Source organism: Neoarius graeffei, chromosome 26 (assembly GCF_027579695.1).
Source record: "Neoarius graeffei isolate fNeoGra1 chromosome 26, fNeoGra1.pri, whole genome shotgun sequence".
In the NCBI taxonomy this organism is placed as follows: Eukaryota; Metazoa; Chordata; class Actinopteri; order Siluriformes; family Ariidae; genus Neoarius; species Neoarius graeffei.
Window position 1 is genome coordinate 963,541 of NC_083594.1, and position 17,777 is coordinate 981,317.

The 17,777-nt window shown below is 43.4% G+C and overlaps 1 protein-coding gene across 1 annotated transcript in view; it reads right to left on the bottom strand.

The window, feature by feature from the left end:
* LOC132873918 (nck-associated protein 5-like) overlaps positions 1 to 17,777 on the bottom strand; it is an 88,201-nt gene that overhangs the window by 39,737 nt on the left and 30,687 nt on the right. Inside the window, exons 2-5 of the mRNA XM_060909743.1 lie at positions 15,240 to 15,308; positions 14,853 to 14,891; positions 14,105 to 14,224; positions 2,010 to 2,102 (exon numbers count right to left, since the gene is read on the bottom strand). Coding sequence (XP_060765726.1) covers positions 2,010 to 2,102; positions 14,105 to 14,224; positions 14,853 to 14,891; positions 15,240 to 15,308 — 321 coding nt within the window. The remainder of the gene's footprint in view (positions 1 to 2,009; positions 2,103 to 14,104; positions 14,225 to 14,852; positions 14,892 to 15,239; positions 15,309 to 17,777) is intronic.

Here is a 17,777-nt window from a genome sequence, read left to right on the forward strand (position 1 = left end):
AATGTCAACAACATAGCTAGTATGTTACTGTAGCAATGTTTACGTTCAGTTATTTAGATGACTGTTAAAACCTTTCAGTCTCAAGTTTTTCCTTTACTGTATTTACTAGTTTACTGTAATTATGATCCGGCAGCTATTTACACCGGATCCAGTGTAAATAGCTGCCAGAGGGCGCTCCGGCTTGCTCCCCCTCAAATTAAGCAGCGCGCTCTGGCTTGCTCCCGGAGCGCGCTGCTTAATTTGAGGGGGAGCAAACCAGAGCGCGCTCCGGCAGCTATTTACACTGGATCCGATGTCTGTAACACATTTTTTTTCAAGCTGGTTCTCCCTCTCTGTCTGCAGCGTTAGTATGTAGCTTGACCTTCAAAATGGCGGACACCGGGGCATCACGTGACCCTGTGACGTCAGGTGAAAAACCTCAATACTGAGGGAAAGTTCCTGGTCTTCAGCATCAGGTGACTCAGCTCTGAAGTCAGCGTGTAGTGCGCAGTGAGTGATTTGAGACACAGCCCACTGTTTAATGAACTCTTTTATTTCTCCTCGCTCCACTCTGCATTAAATGACCTGAACATCATCAATGTAATAAAAATTTTTTCATCATGATTGTTCAGGTTCATTACAAAGCAGCTGGAGTGTTGAATGAAAGCTTCTGTTTAATATCTCTGTACTGAGAGTAAAAGTGTAATGTGGCTGATTTGGAGCTGAACGGAGCGGAGCGGCGTGTCGTCGCCATCACTCTCATTAATCTACACCACATCTTTAACTTTAGATTACTGTGTACTTTTATATGATTGTATCTGATGTGATGTCGTGGAGCGAGCTGATTGAGTCAGTAATATAAACCCAGCCTCCAGCCACACACACATCCACACACACACCATCAATCACTTTTTAATATCAGCTGAAAAACTCCAATAAAATTACAGCATATTCAGATAAAAACAACACGAGCCAAAATCTTTCACATCAGTTGTGTGCTGGAGTTTATTTATTATATTATCCTGAGAGATCAGGAAATAACAAACTCCCTCTCACACACACACACACACACACACACACACACACACACACACACACACACACCAATGAGATTCCTGTCTGAATGTATATCTATCTGTTTTTCTCTCTCTATTTGACAGTTTTTCTTTTTGTCTGTCTGACAGTCTCTCTGTATATTTATCTCTCTGTCTGTCTGCCTGTACATCTCTCTCTCTCTGTAGTCCCTCTTTCCCGTAGTCTGTTAAAGGCAGCACTCTGACTCCTTTACTCCTCCTTGTGTTCTGTATAAAGCGTCTGAATGTGGAATGGTGTGTGTGTGTAGTTAGAGCACTCTCTCTCTCTCTCTCTCTCTCTCTCTCTCTCTCTCTCTGCAGTTAGAGCACTGTCCCGTGTCACAGTGTGTGTGTGTGTGTGTGTGTGTGTGTGTGTGTGTGTGTGTGTGTGTGTCGTTAGAGCACTATCCCGTGTCACAGTGTGTGTGTGTGTGTGTGTGTGTGTGTCGTTAGAGCACTGTCCCGTGTCACAGTGTGTGTGTGTGTGTGTGTGTGTGTGTGTGTGTGTGTGTGTGTGTCATTAGAGCACTGTCCCGTGTCACAGTGTGTGTGTATGTGTGTGTGTGTGTGTGTGTGTGTGTGTGTAGTTAGAGCACTGTGTGGCCCCTCAGTAATATTCCGTGTGACTCAGCACAGTGTGATTATTACTCTCTACTTTGCCAGAACTGAACGTTATCACTGAAACATTAGTGTAACTCTGTGTGTGTGTGTGTGTGTGTGTGTGTGTGTGTGTGTGTGTGTGTGTGTGTGTGTGTAAATAGCTCGTGCTCCTGACCTTTTCCCAGCTTTTATTTCTGTTCAATAAGCAGCTGCGTTTTTAAACCAATCATTTTATTTTACTTTTTTCTCATTTAATTTTTTCCATTACTGTTCATTTATGGTTTTGTGAGATGCTTTAGTACAGAAGGGTTCTGAGGTCACAGTTGATGTAATTCATGGTGCAGATCAGACTTTTACCTTCACTTTCCTCTGAGAGGTGATGGCGTCTGGTGTCTCGCTGACGATTCGCAATGGATCTGATCTGTGTTCTGCACACGAGACTGAGGAGAACTGAACACACAGAAACAGAGTCGTTAGTAACGGACAGGTTATTATTACAGACAAACTGATAGGCTCAGAGTAGAGGGGTGTGTGTGTGTGTGTGTGTGTGTATAGTATTCTGCTGCACAGTGTTGTGTAGTTTATTGTCAGTGTTTTAACAGGTTTCAGACTTCAGAGCGAGACACGCCACTCGACACATCATTCTGATGTCAGCCAAGCCTCCTGGTTAGACTTTATTTCCTAAAATGTCATGTTGTTCTGTTGGGTGTCAGAATCTCCAACAAATTCATGAACATATTTATTTCCCTGCACACTTCAGACCAAACCAACACAAGACTGTTGTTATCACAGTCAGGAGGGAAAACCATGTCACATCAGTTTACTGGGTTAATCAGGTCTTTTTACAGCCAGGCTCTGTGCGCATCTCTTTGTGTGTACAAACACTAAATGGGTCTAAACCCCACCAGAACATGATGGATGTTCACAAGTCTGCAGCAGTGTTTAGATCAGAGGACAATGAAAAAGATTTGAATGCAGAGTCACTGAGTCTCCTGCTGCAGATGAATGAAGCAGTGATTCTGTCTGTATTTAGTACAAAACTGAGAGATGAGAAACACAAAGGCTGAAAAAAAAAGGGGAGCAACTGAGGTCAGAGAACAAGGTAATGTTCACGAGCAAATACTTGTCTTCACCTGTCTAACTACTAGTAAAATGGAGAATAAACTCGATAAAATAAAGGTGGATAATCATGCAACATTACTCGCTCACTTGTGTTACTGCTAACGTCACTTACTTGGCTCAGTATAATTTCTTATTACACTAACTCCCCATTCCACCCCATTCCTGCATTCTGGATCCAGAGGCTGCTGCATCATCACTGTAAAATGCCCGATCTGATCAGAGTCCTTTTACGTCTCACTCCATTCAACATCATCAGCAATAAAATGTACAAATCTGAAGCTATGAGCTTTATATATATATATATAATATAGTGGTGCTTGAAAGTTTGTGAACCCTTTAGAGTTTTCTATATTTCTGCATAAATATGACCCAAAACATCATCAGATTTTCACACAAGTCCTAAAAGTAGATAAAGAGAACCCAGTTAAACAAATGAGACAAAAATATTATACTTGGTCATTTATTTATTGAGGAAAATGATCCAATATTACATATCTGTGAGTGGCAAAAGTATGTGAACCTCTAGGATTAGCAGTTAATTTGAAGGTGAAATTAGAGTCAGGTGTTTTCAATCAGTGGGATGACAATCAGGTGTGAGTGGGCACCCTGTTTTATTTAAAGAACAGGGATCTATCAAAGTCTGATCTTCACAACACATGTTTGTGGAAGTGTATCATGGCACGAACAAAGGAGATTTCTGAGGACCTCAGAAAAAGCGTTGTTGATGTTCATCAGGCTGGAAAAGGTTACAAAACCATCTCTAAAGAGTTTGGACTCCACCAATCCACAGTCAGACAGATTGTGTACAAATGGAGGAAACTCAAGACCATTGTTACCCTCCCCAGGAGTGGTCGACCAACAAAGATCACTCCAAGAGCAAGGCATGTAATAGTTGGCGAGGTCACAAAGGACCCCAGGGTAACTTCTAAGCAACTGAAGGCCTCTCTCACATTGGCTAATGTTAATGTTCATGAGTCCACCATCAGGAGAATACTGAACAACAGTGGTGTGCATGGCAGAGTTGCAAGGAGAAAGCCACTGCTCTCCAAAAAGAAGATTGATGCTCGTCTGCAGTTTGCTAAAGATCACATGGACAAGCCAGAAGGCTATTGGAAAAATGTTTTGTGGACGGATGAGACCAAAACAGAATTTTTTGGTTTAAATGAGAAGCATTATGTTTGGAGAAAGGAAAACACTGCATTCCAGCATAAGAACCTTATCCCATCTGTGAAACATGGTGGTGGTAGTATCATGGTTTGGGCCTGTTTTGCTGCATCTGGGCCAGGACAGCTTGCCATCATTGATGGAACAATGAATTCTGAATTATACCAGTGAATTCTAAAGGAAAATGTCAGGACATCTGTCCATGAACTGAATCTCAAGAGAAGGTGGGTCATGCAGCAAGACAACGACCCTAAGCACACAAGTCGTTCTACCAAAGAATGGTTAAAGAAGAATAAAGTGAATGTTTTGGAATGGCCAAGTCAAAGTCCTGACCTTAATCCAATCGAAATGTTGTGGAAGGACCTGAAGCGAGCAGTTCATGTGAGGAAACCCACCAACATCCCAGAGTTGAAGCTGTTCTGTACAGAGGAACGGGCTAAAATTCCTCCAAGCCGGTGTGCAGGACTGATCAACAGTTACCGCAAACGTTTAGTTGCAGTTATTGCTGCACAAGGGGGTCACACCAGATACTGAAAGCAAAGGTTCACTTACTTTTGCCACTCACAGATATGTAATCTCATCTCATCTCATTATCTGTAGCCGCTTTATCCTGTTCTACAGGGTCGCAGGCGAGCTGGATCCTATCCCAGCTGACTACGGGCGAAAGGCGGGGTTCACCCTGGACAAGTCGCCAGGTCATCACAGGGCTGACACATAGACACAGACAACCATTCACACTCACATTCACACCTACGCTCAATTTAGAGTCACCAGTTAACCTAACCTGCATGTCTTTGGACTGTGGGGGAAACCGGAGCACCCGGAGGAAACCCACGTGGACACGGGGAGAACATGCAAACTCCACACAGAAAGGCCCTCGCCGGCCACGGGACTCGAACCCGGACCTTCTTGCTGTGAGGCAACAGCGCTAACCACTATGCCGCTGTGCCGCCCCAGATATGTAATATTGGATCATTTTCCTCAATAAATAAATGACCAAGTATAATATTTTTGTCTCATTTGTTTAACTGGGTTCTCTTTATCTACTTTAAGACTTGTGTGAAAATCTGATGATGTTTTAGATCATATTTATGCAGAAATATAGAAAATTCTAAAGGGTATATATATATGAAAATCTGCTAATGGGTAATAATATGTAACAAATCATGTCAAAATTCATATTCTTTTATTGAAAAATTAAACTACATCATATTAAACTTTTATTATTTTATTAAACATATTAACAATTGAAAAGATAGTAATCACACTGGATTTTCAAAAAAATCATCTGTGAAGTTATCAAATCTATGCTTATGCATGTTATTTTTTGACGGAAAAAAATTAAGTATTTTTAGTTTTTTTCTCCTTATTTTACAAAACTCCATGCATATAAGAATGAAATAATCAGGTTTTTACAATACTTAATGGAAAATATCAAAGATCTTTCCAGAAAATGAGAATATAATTATTCAAGAAACAGGTGAAAAGATTCACGACCAAGAGCCAAGGTGATAACTTTTCTGTTATCACTTATGAACCGACATAACACAAGAATTCATTGTGAAGAAATCCTCATAACATAACAGTAGTAACTTACTATTAACATTAAGGATTGGAAACAGGACTCTGTGGAACAATACAATATTAAACACATGTGGGTTAGTATACTTATGCGTGTTACTTTTGACGGACATAAATTACCAAAGATGAATTCATTGAAATGTACTCTAATTGCACTATAAGATCTGACTAGGGAAAGGGGAATATGAATATTTAAGTAACAGGAGAAATCTAAGACTAAAATTATATTGTAAAATTCATAAATGAAGACTACAACATGAGTATTGCACACAGCCGGAACTGTCTGATAGTAATATGCATGCACCATAAAGTAATAAATGAGACTTAAAATTTGGATTACAGCCATGGAAACATATTTCTGGGCCATCAATCTCTTCCTTTTTCCAACAAGTCCACTTAAAGCTCTCTGACTCCAGAAGGAGACCTGTCTGACCTGTCTGACATGGTGACAAGTACACCCAAAACAAATTTTATTTATCTTCAATTGGGGGACGTCAAAATATAACGTGCATAAGAAATGTCCGTCAGATTGTAACGTGCGACTTCCTGCTTCCGTCAGGGACCAGCACATTCCACACGATCATTCACCCTCCCGGCAAATTCTTTCAGTTGCACTGGCGTCAATTTTTGTTTACATCCATTATGAAGTATTTCAGCCAGTTCCCCGATCGCTACGGTTCATTTTTGGTGAGTGAAGAACAAATCTATACTTACGTGCGTTACGTATTATGCACGTTAGCTTTCTTGACAGACTGCAAACACACGCTGCTCAGGCGGCCAGTTTCTCCATCTTCTCGGAAAGCGATGATGTCATCAAAACTTGTGGTAGTGTGGATTTCCTGGGGGTTTGTGTATCATGCGGTGCTATGCCGGTCGGAGATATACGATACAGTCTTGTGTACGTTATTTTCTGACAGACAGCGATCCTTTGATTTTACCATCGATGTATTTTGAAAACAGGCAGATTCCAAGGCGAGAATTAATTATAAATCAATTGGTGCTTTTATATTAAAGTGATTAATTACATATATTGTTCTATATTAATGTTTTTAGTTGGAATATTCTTATTCACAAGTTGATGTTGACTTCTGACGGACACAGTAACGTGCATAAGGGCCTTTTTTTAAAATGATTTTTTCGTGTTTAGAAAATGTGCAGGCCCATTGTATGTGGTTTTTTAAACACTTCAGTAAACCTGTTTTATGGAGTGTAGTTGATTTAATTCCGACAATAAGTTGTATAGCAATCAAACCTTGTCGAAGTTGGTTAGTCAGAACTGTTACGGTCGGGTGTCTAAAATTCACCAACTTCAAAAAATTAATTCATGATTTTATTGGGAAAATATAGCTTGTGATATCTGAAGTTCTCGTCTCGTCTCGTCTTCTTCCGCTTATCCGGGACCGGGTCGCGGAGGCAGCAGTCTAAGCATGGAAGCCCAAACTTCCCTTTCCCCAGACACCTCGGCCAGCTCCTCGGGAAGAACACCGAGGCGTTCCCAGGCCAGCCGAGAGACATAGTCCCTCCAGCGTGTCCTGGGTCTTCCCCGGGGCCTCCTCCCGGGGGGACATGCCTGGAACACCTCCCCAGGGAGGCGTCCAGGAGGCATCCGAAAAAGATGCCCGAGCCACCTCAGCTGGTTCCTCTCGATGTGGAGGAGCAGCGGCTCTACTCCGAGCTCCTCCCGAGTGACTGTGCTTCTCACCCTATCTCTAAGGGAGCGCCCAGCCACCCTGCGAAGGAAACTCATTTCAGCCGCTTGTATCCGCGATCTTGTTCTTTCTGTCATTACCCAAAGCTCATGACCATAGGTGAGAGTCGGAACGTAGATCGACCGGTAAATTGAGAGCTTCGCCTTTTGGCTCAGCTCCTTCTTCACCACGACGGACCGGTAAAGCGACCGCATCACTGCAGAGGCTGCACCGATCCGCCTGTCGATCTCACGCTCCATCCTTCCCTCACTCGTGAACAAGATCCCGAGATACTTAAACTCCTCCACTTGAGGCAGGACTTCTCCACCAACCTGGAGAGGGCAAGCCACCCTTTTCCGGTCGAGAACCATGGCCTCGGACTTGGAGGTGCTGATTCTCATCCCAGCCACTTCACACTCGACTGCAAACCGCCCCAGTGCATGCTGAAGGTCCTGGTTTGAAGAAGCCAACAGGACAACATCATCCGCAAAAAGCAGAGATGAAATCCTGTGGTTCCCAAACAGGATTCCTTCCGGCCCCTGGCTGCGCCTAGAAATTCTGTCCATAAAAATTATGAACAGAACCGGTGACAAAGGGCAGCCCTGCCGGAGTCCAACATGCACTGGGAACAGGTCTGACTTACTGCCGGCAATGCGAACCAGACTCCTGCTCCGTTCGTACAGGGACCGGACAGCCCTTAGCAAAGAGCCCCGAACCCCATACTCCCGAAGCACCCCCCACAGAATACCACGGGGGACACAGTCGAATGCCTTCTCCAGATCCACAAAGCACATGTGGACTGGTTGGGCAAACTCCCATGAACCCTCGAGCACCCTATGAAGGGTATAGAGCTGGTCCAGTGTTCCGCGACCAGGACGAAAACCGCATTGTTCCTCCTGGATCCGAGGTTCGACTATCGGTCGAATTCTCCTCTCCAGTACCCTGGAGTAAACTTTCCCTGGGAGGCTGAGAAGTGTGATTCCCCTATAATTGGAGCACACTCTCCGGTCCCCTTTCTTAAAAAGAGGGACCACCACCCCAGTCTGCCACTCCAGAGGCACTGTCCCCGACCGCCACGCGATGCTGCAGAGGCGTGTCAACCAAGACAGCCCCACAACATCCAGAGACTTGAGATACTCAGGGCGGATCTCATCCACCCCCGGTGCCTTGCCACCGAGGAGCTTGCAAACCACCTCAGTGACTTCGGCTTGGGTAATGGACGAGTCCACCTCTGAGTCATCAGCCTCAGTCTCCTCAGTGGAAGACATGACGGTGGGATTGAGGAGATCCTCAAAGTATTCCTTCCACCGCCCGACAATGTCCCCAGTCGAGGTCAACAGCTCCCCACCCGCACTGTAAACAGTGTTGGCAGAGTACTGCTTCCCCCTCCTGAGGCGCCGGACAGTTTGCCAGAATTTCTTCGAGGCCGACCGATAGTCCTTCTCCATGGCCTCCCCGAACTTCTCCCAGTTCCGAGTTTTTGCCTCCGCAACTGCCCGAGCTGCAGCACGCCTGGCCTGCCGATACCCGTCGGCTGCCTCAGGAGTCCTGGAGGTCAACATGGCCCGATAGGACTCCTTCTTCAGCTTGACGGCATCCCTTACTTCCGGTGTCCACCACCGGGTTCGGGGATTGCCGCCACGACAGGCACCGGAGACCTTGCGGCCACAGCTCCGAACAGCTGCGTCCACAATGGAGGTAGAGAACATGGTCCACTCAGACTCAATGTCCCCCGTCTCCCTCGGAAGCTGGGAAAAGCTCTCCCGGAGGTGGGAGTTAAAGACCTCCCCAACAGAGTGCTCGGCCAGACGTTCCCAGCAGACCCTCACCATACGTTTGGGCCTGCCAGGTCTGTCCAGCTTCCTCCTCCGCCAGCGGATCCAACTCACCACCAGGTGGTGATCAGTTGACAGCTCAGCCCCTCTCTTCACCCGAGTGTCCAAGACATAGGGCCGGAGATCAGATGAAACGACTACAAAGTCGATCATCGACCTCCGACCTAAGGTGTCCTGGTGCCACGTGCACTTATGGACACCCCTATGCTCGAACATGGTGTTCGTTATGGACAAACCGTGACTAGCACAGAAGTCCAATAACAAAACACCACTCGGGTTCAGATCGGGGAGGCCGTTCCTCCCAACCACGCCCCTCCAGGTGTCACTGTCGTCGCCCACGTGAGCATTGAAGTCCCCCAGTAGCACAATGGAGTCCCCAGTCTGAGCACCCCTCAGTACCTCTCCCAGGGACTCCAAGAAGGCCGGATACTCTATACTGCTATTTGGCCCGTAGGCACAAACAACAGCAAGAGCCCTCTCCCCAATCCGAAGGCGCAGAGAGGCGACCCTCTCGTTCACTGGGGTAAACTCCAACACATGGCGGCTGAGCTGGGGAGCTATAAGCAAGCCCACACCAGCCCGCCGCCGCTCACCACGGGCGACTCCAGAGAAGTGGAAAGTCCAGCCCCTCTCGAGGAGCTGGGTTCCAGAGCCCAAGCTATGCGTGGAGGTGAGCCCGACTATCTCTAGCCGGTACCTCTCAACCTCCCGCACAAGCTCAGGCTCCTTCCCCCCCAGCGAAGTGACATTCCATGTCCCAACAGCCAGCCGCTGTGTCCGGGGATCAGGTCGTCGAGGCCCCTGCCTTCGACTGCCACCCAATCCACATTGCACCAAACCCCTACTGCTACCTCTGTGGGTGGTGAACCCACAGGAGGTATATCTGAAGTTGTCAACATTATTTCTTAGAGCAATATTATTTTATTTAAACCAAAAAATATCCAATTTATGTTTAAAATAGTGGATGGAGATGATTTTTTATACGTGTCTCACCATTATTACCCATTAGCAAATATATATATATATATATATATATATATATATATATATATATATATATATATATATACACACACACACACACATATACCGTATATATACACTAAAGTATCTATCTATAATTATTACAGTAAATGCAGTGTACTTATGCAGTGTAGTTCATTTGCAGACTGCACACATTTAAGAATACACCTCTCTCTCTCTGTCTGAGTCCTGAATTAATCTCTTGGCTGATAAGGGACGAGAGAAAAGGAAAAGAAGATAGGAGAGCAGGAAGCAAAAAAGAGAGAATAATACTAACAAAAGGGCTATAATCATAAATCGACCTTCTTCTATTGAGAGAGTGAAAGAATAAAAATGCATGTGGAGAGAAAAAGAGAATGAGAGAGAGAGAGAGAGAGAGAGAGAGAGAGAGAGAGTTATTCAGTAATAACCACAGTGTATATAAACCCCTCAGAGAAAAACATAAAATCAAAAACAAAGACAAAAAATAAAGACACTGTCATCAGTTTGGTGTTTTTGATGTTTTTTTAAATCTCAAACAGATGATTTATGATTCTGAGAGCTGCAAACATATGAAGATTAAAAAAACTCAATGTTTTTTAGACAGAAATGTCACACTATGGATCATTAAATCCATGTTTTTGGTTTTTACCTGTAACCTGTTTTCTTACAGAACAAAACCACAAAATTCATCCCCACTTCCGTTTTAACCTCATGCTGCATCAGGCGTCTAATTAATGCGACATGAGCTTGACGCTAATCTGTGTCAGATCTCAACCTTTTCTCATGCCATCACTCACCACTCCATCCCTCAATCTTTTATCATTTTATTTGTAAAAGAATTTTAGTTCAATATAAACAGGTTGGTATGGTATAAGTGGTGGGGTGTAAAAACTTTTGAATCTGTTGTTTTGAAGAGTGAATAATCTTTGATCAGTGATTCGAGCTGCAGCGCTGTGCGCTACGTGACATGTGACTTAAACAGCATCATCATAAACACCTCCGTTTATCTAATATACACTGAGTGAGTGCAAATCGAGATTGACAGCCTGAAAATGACTGATCTCACCTCACACACACACACACACACACACACACACACACACACACACACACACATTCAGTACTCTGTGAGATTCAGCACAGAATACTCAGCAGAGTCTTCATTATTCCAGTGTAAACACATTTATACACTTCAGAGTGAAGTCCAGTCACGGAGTGGAATATTTCACAGCACAATGTGACTGTGGGGGAAATTTCTGTCCTTCAGAATGCCTTCTGATAATTAATAACTGCAACAGTAAATATAATAATAATTGTGAGCTGTTTTGATTAACAGCAGCAAAACTGCAGCGGTCTGATAAGAGAAATAAAAAACACCTGTGTCTAAAGTTTCTGGTTTTGTTCAAATCACAGCAGCAAATCAGAGACACTGAAAATGTCCCCAAAGCCAGCTGAGGACACGCCACTGTGGGAGGGGTTTTACACACACGCGGCTGTTTTCAGAGACATCAACTTCAGTCCAAAATTTATGTCACTATTTGAGGAAAGTGCCTGGTATTTAGAATCAGGAACCAACGTATTCACTCACCAACTGCCCTGAACAACATACCGTAGAGCTACCTCTACCTCCACTCCCTCTGAGAGAACACCAGGGAGACCGACCACCTCTCACCAAACCCAAACAGTTTCTCTCATTTCAGTCATGCACACTACCGGTCCAGATCATACACTCCAGTGATCTCTCCGTCTTTCCAGCTCTGACTGAGTCCAGGCTCCAATTTCATAGATCATGATATTGCTGTCCACCTCAAGCTCCTATAATGACCACTCCAGCAATTCCTATGCATCAGGACCATTGATGGAAGTCCAGTTGGTTCTGGTACTATCAGCTGCAGTACAGAGACTTCATCATGAACCAATCTCACTGCTGGTCACAGTCACATTTAAGGACCCTCTAATTCTGGGCCTGCTGCGGATGCGACTGCATAACCATAAATCTGTCACATCACATCACATCACGGCCAGAGAGAGATCACTAAATGGTCTGATTCCTGACACAAGCACCGTCTTCTGCACCGTCACCTCACTATCACTTCCACCACCGTGTAGATCCCTAACCAACACCGCCCGGTCCACATTCCTGAGCAGTGCATATGGTCTCATGCACATCCGTGAAGGAGACGAGTGAAAACGTAATGTAGCACCACCTCTGGTCACTATGAAAATGTGTTCCTGCTGTATGGGTTATTTTGTGCACCTTCAGTATTTCAGTGATTAATTAATGATGTGTTGAGGGATATGCTGGGACACTTCGTCATTGCCGACACTGATGACATTTTAATCTACTCCCCTCCCCTGAGACTCACGCCGAGCATGTCAAACGAGTCTTTGCCTGCATCCTAAGAAAACCAGCTGTTCATTAAAGGGGAGAAGTGTGAATTTAATGTCACCACAGTGTCCCTCCCCCCACCCCCAGGGTACATCATTAACCAAGAAGGCATTACCATGGGCCCAGCAAAGGTAATGGCTGTGACATAGCGGCTGATACCTCAAACCGTCAAAGACTTGTAGAGATTTTTGGGGTTTGCAAACTTGGATGGAGGATTTATTATGGGTTTGAGCTCCAGAGCTACACCCCTCACCACACCCCTCACCACACCCCTTGCTACACCCCTCACCACACCTGTCATTGCACCCCTCACCACACCCCTCACCACACCTGTCACTACACCAATCACCACACCCCTCACCACACCCCTTGGTACACCCCTCACCACACCTGTCACCACACCCCTTACCACACCCCTCACCACACCCCCTCACTACACCCCTCACCACACCCCCTCACTACACCCCTCACCACACCCCCTCACTACACCCTTCACCACACCTGTCACTACACCCCTCACCACACCCCCTCACCACACCCCCTCACCACACCCCCTCACCACACATTTAAAGAAAGGTGCTAAGAAACTAGTGCAGCATGCCAAAGCACCACAGAGCCAGAGGAGCTGTTTCTTGGTGGATGTGGGTGTATCTGACTTGGGGTGGGAGCAGTGTTATCCCAGCGCTTTGGAGAGAGGCCTAAATTACACCCTGTGGCTCCTGAAAGCTATCCCCTGCTGGGCAGAACTATGAGGTCGGAAATCGGGTTGCTGTTGGTTGTGAAAGTCGCACTGGAAGAATGGTGGTGGTAACTAGAGGGCACGACCTAAACATTTGTGGTGTTCACAGATCACAAGAACGGGAGTACCTCAGAACAGCTAACCTCCTAAACTCAGTGGACCCTGTTCTTCATGAGACTCCAGTTTACCTTATCATGCTGTCCTGGTTCTAACGATATGAAGGCAGACTCCCTGTCTGGAATTCTGGGATTTTGGTATCCCCAAGGACGTAGTCAGTGACCAAGGAATGCAATTCACATGCAGAGTGTGAAGGAGTTTTATGGAGAAACTGGGAGTCTCCGTGCACTTTAACGGGCAGGTGGAGTGGTGAATCAAGAAACCAGCCACTTCCTAAGAACCTTCAGCCCAGAATTCCCTCCACCACTCCACTACTCATCTCACTCCATTTCACTGTGTGCTTGGCTTCCATCCTGCCTTGTTCCTGTGGAACACCTATCCCACTGACTCCCACTGAACCCCACTGACTCCCACTGACCCCCACTGACCCCCCACTGACTCCCACTGACCCCCATTGAACCCCCACTGACTCCCACTGACTCCCACTGAACCCCCGCTGACTCCCACTGAACCCCACTGACTCCCACTGAACCCCACTGACTCCCACTGATCCCCAGACCCCCACTGACCCCCACTGACTCCCACTGAACCCCCACTGAACCCCACTGACCCCCACTGACTCCCACTGACTCCCACTGACATGCACTAAGTTCATGATCAGAATCAAGCGTAACTGAGACACACCTCTGTTTTAGACAAATTCTGCCTCCATGTTCATGACTCAACTCTGCATATGGTCACTAGCACATGATGCTAAACTGAAGGCTGTAAGAGGAGGTGATCAGTGCACAGTGAGGGAATAAACTCAATACCTGGTGTAAAGGTGATGAGGAAAAGTGTAGTTTGTGTGTGAGGAAGTCAGTCAGAGTTCGGTTCTGTCTCTCCAGATCAAACACTCGCATCTTCAGCTTTATACACTCCTCCCTCAGGTCCTACACACACACACACACACACACACACACACATTACTGTTTTACACATCACTATATTCTAATCCATGAACACAACACATATTTTTACTTTTTGCATGATTTGTTTCCTGGTCTTTTTTTCTAGTTTTCCAAATGTACAAATTCCTAAAGCTCTTCATATTCCTTGTGTTTCTTGCCACTAGTTTCCTGATTCCCTCGCTTTACTAGTCCCCTAGTCTGCTCCGTTTCCTAGTCCACAAATTACACCTGATTAATTCACACACATATGCAGTGTTTTTAAGAGTAAATCATGACACATGGATCTTAGTTCATTATTTCAGTGTGTGCCTGAAAAAGTAATGAAATGTCAGAGCTTCTTTTATTCAAAACTACAGTATTTATATGTTTATATTTGACCACACATTTATTTTATTTTATTTTATATTTGCCATTAGAGGACCTCCAGTTTACATTAACACACATCTCAGTATGTAAGAAATTTATACCTATAGGATCTGTAACTGTTCCTAATTTATCATTATTGTTATTATTATATATCTCACTGCTGTATTATATTAGTTTGTAAAGCTGTCAGATTATTGACCATGTTTAAATGATATATAATGCAGTGTGTGATATAAAGTTGTACCTTCTGGTTCAGTAGAGCCTGCACTACATGATTCGCCACCTGCAAAAAAACAAAAACAAAAAACAATACTTTATTTATTATTCCATATTTTGTCACAGCAATTTCCTGCTTCCTCTTAGCAGGTTTTCTCCTGCTTCAGCCACGCCCTGATTCCCACCTGGCCCCACCCCTGGTTAGTTTTATCACCTGTACCTGATTCATTAGTCTCATTAACCTGTGATTTGTGTGTGTGTGTGTGTGTGTGTGTGTGTGTGTGAGAGAGAGCCTAAGCCATGTTTTCTGTCCTCTTCATTTCATCTGAGTTGTGCTTTAAATCTAACGATGATTAATACTAGTACAATTAAAATAATAAAAAACACATATTAATAAAACATTTTTAAGTCTCACCTCATCTAAACATCGCTCATACGCTTCTCTCTGACTCTCATTCGCCAGAGCCAGTGATGTGTTCTCTGCCTGAAAACAAAACAAAGCAAAACAAAAGAGGTTCATTTAAATCCTCATGGTTTGTAAAGTTAACATCTTCACTGAGAGAGAGAGAGAGAGAGAGAGAGAGAGAGAGGGTTCAGTGTGATGCTCACTTGACCACTAAACAAAGATCTTTGTGCTAAGATGTTTTTAGGAAACTAAATTCAGGTAAAAAATGAGCCATGTCACATTCTGACTGAATATTTTACAGGTGTTCTGGTGTAAAGTGTAAGACGACCCCTGGGGAATTGTTTAATATTGTTTCACTTTTATCAGAATAAATATCTTGATATTGCTTTGACTCAAACAGAATGATAATGAAACACTTCTTTATTCTGAGCCTTTTTTATTTTGACCCGTGCAGAGAGCACAGATGAGACGTTCTCCCTCATTCACTTTAGATTTGTTCTGTGTAAACACGAGGAATTTTTATAATGGTGAATGCATTATTAAAAGATGTTTCTCTGTGTATAAAACATATAAAACCTGTAAAACTCTGCTTCCTGTGGGTCATTAGAGCTGAATCTGTGTGTTCTAGTGTTCGAGGTGAAGCCATAAAATAGCTGCTTTCCAATAAAAACACAAAATGGACATGAATTCTGTTTATCAGATTAAAATATGTGCCATTTTACTCTCTCAAGTGTCTTTTCTCTGATTAAGCCATTGTTTGCACTGATTAGACCAAAGAAAAACTGTCTGTGTAAATCAAGCACTGACATCACAATTATGTTACAGTTTCTCATGAAATTACAGCAGCACAGTGTGTGATTAAATAATGACCCTTTATACACAAACTCGAACAATCAAAGATAAATCACTGAGTTTCTCTGATTGTAAAATGCCATGAAGGTGACGAGTCTCTGAAGTTTATCTTTTTGTTCACAATGTAGCAGTGTTGCGTTTTAATGTTTAAAATTAGCTTAAATGTCCCATCATTTAAAAATTGTTTTAATTTAAATTTTTTACCTTTTACTTTTGTATCTCAACATGTTTCCCAAAATTTTAAATACACTGAATCCAAAAGAATTTTCAAAGTGTGAGTCACTACACAAGAAGAGACTGAATCATTACACTATGACCAGGTGAATCATTACACAGTAACAACATGATTCCTTACATTATGCCAGCAGGAATTGCAACATTATAACAGTGAATTGTTACACTGTAACAGAGTGAATCATTACACTGTAACAGAGTGAATTGTTACACTAACAGTGAATCGTTACACTGTAACAGAGTGAATTGTTACACTAACAGTGAATCGTTACACTAAAAGTGAATAGTTACACTGTAACAGAGTGAATCGTTACACTAACAGTGACTCGTTACACTGTAACAGAGTGAATTGTTACACTAACAGTGAATCGTTACACTAACAGACTGAATCATTACACTGTAACAGAGTGAATTGTTACACTAACAGTGTGAATTGTTACACTGTAACAGAATGAATCGTTACACTAACAGTGAATCATTACACTGTAACAGAGTGAATTGTTACACTAACAGTGAATCGTTACATTGTAACACAGTGAATCATTACACTAACAGTGAATCGTTACACTGTAACAGAGTGAATCGTTACACTGTAACAGAGTGAATCGTTACACTAACAGTGAATCGTTACACTGTAACAGAGTGAATCGTTACAGTGTAACAGAGTGAATCGTTACACTAACAGTGAATCATTACACTGTAACAGAGTGAATCGTTACACTAACAGTGAATCGTTACATTGTAACACAGTGAATCATTACACTAACAGTGAATCGTTACACTGTAACAGAGTGAATCGTTACACTAACAGTGAATTGTTACACTGTAACAGAGTGAATTGTTACACTAACAGTGAATCATTATACTGTAACAGAGCGAATCGTTACACTAACAGAGTGAATCGTTACACTGTAACAGAGTGAATCGTTACAGTGTAACAGAGTGAATCGTTACACTAACAGTGAATCATTACACTGTAACAGAGTGAATCATTACACTAACAGTGAATCGTTACACTGTAACAGAGTGAATCGTTACACTAACAGTGAATCGTTACACTGTAACAGAGTGAATTGTTACACTAACAGTGAATCATTATACTGTAACAGAGCGAATCGTTACACTAACAGAGTGAATCGTTACACTGTAACAGAGTGAATCGTTACACTAACAGTGAATCATTACACTGTAACAGAGTGAATCGTTACACTAACAGTGAATCGTTACATTGTAACACAGTGAATCATTACACTAACAGTGAATCGTTACACTGTAACAGAGTGAATCGTTACACTAACAGTGAATCGTTACACTGTAACAGAGTGAATTATTACACTAACAGTGAATCATTATACTGTAACAGAGCGAATCGTTACACTAACAGAGTGAATCGTTACACTGTAACAGAGTGAATCGTTACACTAACAGTGAATCGTTACACTGTAACAGAGTGAATCGTTA